The sequence below is a fragment of the Bremia lactucae genome, linkage group LG18 (assembly GCF_004359215.1).
Source record: "Bremia lactucae strain SF5 linkage group LG18, whole genome shotgun sequence".
NCBI classification, from domain to species: domain Eukaryota; phylum Oomycota; class Peronosporomycetes; order Peronosporales; family Peronosporaceae; genus Bremia; species Bremia lactucae.
Window position 1 is genome coordinate 2,024,667 of NC_090627.1, and position 4,653 is coordinate 2,029,319.

The 4,653-nt window shown below is 43.6% G+C and overlaps 1 protein-coding gene across 1 annotated transcript; it reads right to left on the reverse strand.

Moving 5' to 3' along the window:
* Nucleotides 1-623: 623 nt before the first annotated feature.
* Nucleotides 624-1,339, reverse strand: CCR75_009221 (uncharacterized protein; the record flags this gene model as incomplete). The annotated part of the gene is made up of 2 exons (XM_067967263.1): nucleotides 624-693; nucleotides 939-1,339. The coding sequence occupies 2 exons, from the start codon at nucleotides 1,337-1,339 to the stop codon at nucleotides 624-626; spliced, it is 471 nt and encodes a 156-aa protein (XP_067819666.1).
* Nucleotides 1,340-4,653: the final 3,314 nt, after the last annotated feature.

The following is a 4,653-nucleotide window of genomic DNA, read 5'->3' on the forward strand; positions in this document are numbered from 1 at the left end:
CTTTTCCGCAAATTTTGATTGAAGTCGGTAAATCCTAATCCCGATTGATAGCAACGAGGATGGAATGGCGCCTGACAAGCCAACAAAACTGAACGAATGTCAATTAATTTTTGAGCGCAAAATAATACTAATGTTGTCGTGCATTTTGCATCCACACGCTTTCAGCGAATGATGCCTGCATATCGATTTTACGAATACTCGTGAGCTAAAATGATCTGTTTTATTTTATAATATGTTTGGGCGGCACTCGCAGAACCGTAATATCCGACAAACAACGTATTCAGACCACTTTACAAGCTGGGTAATAGGACAAGCGACATACCCTTTCTGTAAGCACTAAGACGTAGAAGCTTCACACTAACGTTTTGAAATAATGGAGGATGATCTTTCGAGTACGAAACCCTAATATAAAGTTGTGATTGAAAAGCATTGATGACAAATCCTGTAATACAAAAGTTCATCAATGTAAGGTTATAACTAAAGCATCCTCAGGCGTAATCAAAATCGAAGAATAATATTTGAAGAGTTTGAAATGCAACTAATGGCAAATACGACAACCAGATAAATCTTAACAGTTGGTAAATCAGAAAATTTCCAGAAATTTGGAGAGTGAAGCTGCAGGATTATTCCAGAAAGTGATGTGTGAAAGCAAAGCCATGAGAAGTAAACGTAAAAAGCATATAAATTTCACTTCTAAACAAAATAGAGATACGAAATTTGGTAATTTATAAAAAAATGGCAAATTGAAAGGGTGACAATACCAATGAGCTTGAATCTTTTAGTTATTAAGAATGATAAACCATTTTCGTTAAACTAATTTTATTTATATGTTATTAAAAGTCCCATTTTCGGGATGGTTGCTTGCCCACTGCTCCGTGAAGCATAAGCTTCACCTCTAGCAGTAATAAAGACCTCCAAAAGGAATGCCAAGACCACACCCGCCACCATACAGACCCGCTCCATACATGTTCCAGTAACCAATCGGGTACGCCCAGCCGGGAATGCCACCGCACATGAATCCAAATCGGTACGGTCCAAAACCACCCCAACCGCCCCATCCGCCCCAGCTTCCGAGTCCCCAGCCAAATTGCTCTTTCTTGTTGTCATCGCTCTGATCGTTGGAGTCATTGTCTTCGTGACTTTCTTTCTTAATACTTGCAGTGGCATTAGCTGGTGGATCAATCTTCACCGTCACTCCTGTTAGCGTGACACCATCGGGCAACTTGGACGCCTGAATTTTAGTAAAAGCTTCGACTGATGTTTTGACCACAGACTCGTCGACGGCAATAACACTACCGACAAAAGCCAACATGGCGACAAGAAAGCATGAAGTCTTCATTATTTCGCTGTTGTAGTTGCTTTAAAGCTGCAAATTGAATTATGGCGAAGTGTTATCAGCTCTAATGGAGGACTTCTCATTGTTTAGTCTTCTACTGTCATGAACTTTTCCGCAAATTTTGATTGAAGTCGGTAAATCCTAATCCTGATTGATAGCAACAAGGATGGCATGGCGTTTGACAAGCAAACAAAACTGGACGAATGTCAATTAATGTTTGAGCGCAAAATAATACTAATGTTGTCGTGCATTTTGCATCCACACGCTTTCAGCGAATGATGTCTGCATATCGATTTTACGAATACTCGTGAGCTAAAATGATCTGTTTTATTTTATAATATGTTTGGGCGGCACTCGCAGAACCGTAATATCCGACAAACAACGTATTCAGACCACTTTACAAGCTGGGTAATAGGACAAGCGACATACCCTTTCTGTAAGCACTANAAAGAGGGGTCGTATTCACGTGGTGAATCACCACGTGCACTCGCAACACCAAGTGTTGTGCGAGTGGAAGACACTACGGTAGACGGAACGTCTACCGCAAGAGATAGCAATGCGTCACCCGCGGCTGCACGAACCGCAGCCGAAGGTTCAACACTATTATCACCCCGCATGAGTTGTTCCTTCATGCGATGGAATTTAAAATGATGGATCTGACCAATCAAAAACATATAAAAAATTAAGTGGTCACATAGTGACCACTCCATCCAATGACAGTCAGAGTGATTGTCGTTTAAGGGAGGGGTGATGTAACGGGGTGTATCGTTACATAAAATTAACACTAAAAGGTTGTTACTTAATATATTATCTAAATAGTAGATAATATTTGGGGGATATTACTATTTGTAGTAATGTTCAGAATTCTTATCCATAAATAGGTATAGACCATTATATCTATTTATCCGCAGACTAATCAGCTGTAGAGGTAATCAAAGAGAGTTACAGATAAGATAAAAAAAGGAATTCAATTACATGTTTAGTTTTAGTTTAAAATAAGTTAGCATTTACAAAATAGAAAGCGAGAAACTTAATTATATCAATACAGTTTTCAAATTAAACTCTTTAAGCTAGTTACCTTAAAGAAAAGTCTTCCTCTGCACTAACTAGTGTACGTGAAATAACGTAAAACAACACTCGCAACTGAAACAGTGCGAAGTGGACTTGTACTGAAGCAGAACAAGTCGTAGTGCCCCGTTACACCCAGAGCCTAAGGCTTGGTGCAGTAAAGTGTACCGACGGGAAATCAGGTGACACAAAGTCCTACCCAGCTCGGAAAAATTGGTGTCGTGAAAAGGACGATGACAAGAAGTCGTGCGTCCGAATGTCCTGCACAGTACCGAAAGCATGCGACAGTAGACGGCGAGCTGACAGGAATTCAAGCGTCGCATGAACCGACACAGTGCCTAGAGCCTGGTGCGGTTAAAATGGGTGCATTAGCCAGGAGAGCAACGACACTCGCTTCCCAGTCATAGGTCGTGGTTACTCGGAGAACGACCCGACAGATTAGGACGATCAAAGGCACGTCTAAATGAGTGACCTTTGGATCTGTTCCTATTAAAGAAGACGGGCCTTCGAACGATGTGTTCGAGGCCGTCAAAGACGAAATTGCGGAGGCATCCTCAGTTGAGGTGCCCCGGCAAGTCTTTAAATATGCCGAGGAGATAGTAAATCTCCCGGAGATGTCGTGGGATCTGTTCCTTGCCGAATTAAAGGAAGCAAAGATCCACGAAAGAGTCACACCAGTTCCAGAAGACAACTTGGTGGACTGTTGCTCGTCGTCCACAATGGACGAGAGCGTCCTAGAAACGGACAAAAAGAAACGATTCGCTGCTCAAAGCTGGGATGCCTTGAGAGACAGTCCGCTCTTTGAGGTTCTGTAGAAACATCGCGATGTGTTCCATGAAGAAGGGCCGAGTCGCCTACCAGCAGATAGGGGCATCGGTCACGAGATAGTCCTCGAACCTGGCTTCAAGTATTGTGTGACCAGGCAATGGCCGTTGAAGAAAGAACGAGTCGATTCTATCGATGAGTTCTTCGACAAGCGAGCCAAGGCGGACATGTGCGTGAGAGCATATCACCTCACTGCAGCCCGACCTTTTGTGTGCGGAAAGCCACTGGTGGATGCCGCGTGATTCATGCTTACAATAAGCTGAATACGGCGATTATACCGGCGCAAACGCTAATCCCGCCAAAAGATATTTTGTTAAACTCCATGGGAAAGCCAACTATCTCTTTAGTGTTGAATTTGAAGGATAGCTACTATCAGGTACTCATGAGAGAGTCCGACGTAGCCAAAACGGCAGTAAGCACCCCAAGCTTTATGCTTTGGGAGTGGCTTGTGATGCCCTAAGGTTTGAAAAACGCACCGGCGACATTCGACCGAGTGGTGGCTCACGTGATGCGTCAACACCTTGCATACGCGCCTCATTACTTTGACGATGTATTGTGCATAGTAGGGCTGAAGACGAGCTGAGCGCAATAGAGTCGCACAAGCGTGATTTAGACGCTGTGTTGCAGACTTTGAAGGACATCCAATTGTACGTCAACTTGCAAAAGTGCGTCATAAGGGTCCGTGAGATACCTGTGCCGGGCTGCATCGTAGGTACTAATGGTGCACGAGTAGACCCAGACAAGGAGAAACTGGTAAAAGAATGCCCAATTTCACGACATGAGAAGGATTTGCGCCAATTCACCAGGGTTCGCTAATTACTTGCAAAAGTATAGCTAGAATTATGCTGAGTGAACCAAACCATTGTCTGGCCTCCTTAAAAAGGCCGCAGAATGGGTTTGGTTAGAAGAACAAGTATATGCGTTCGCAGTGAAGCAATCTCTTGTAGAGGCGCCGGTCTTGGCATTGCTGGACGAGGATAAGCCCTTTAGCGTCGTCTGCGATGCAAGCAAAATGATGACGAAAGCGTTGACCGTGTCCTTTCTTATTAGTCCCGGCTTCTAAAAGCCGCAAAACTGAATTACCCTATGCATGACAAGGGACTACTTTCAATAATGTATGCTCTTGTTAAGTTTCGAGTGCACCTGTTGGACACCGAACCATTTGTGGTATATACGGACTGCGGACCGCTATTAATTTATCGCACCTCTCGCCTAGAATGGCTAGATGGCTTACATTCTTCTCTGAATTTAATTTCAAAGTTGAATACAAGACGGGTAAGTCGAATGTCTTGGCTGACGCGATACCGCGCAGAGCAGACTTCGAGGCAAGAAACCAGGAAAGTATGCCTCGTGCTAAAGCACAAATTGTGTCGTCAACGTTGAGTCGTCAACGTTGAGTCGTCAACGTTGAGTCGTCAACGTTG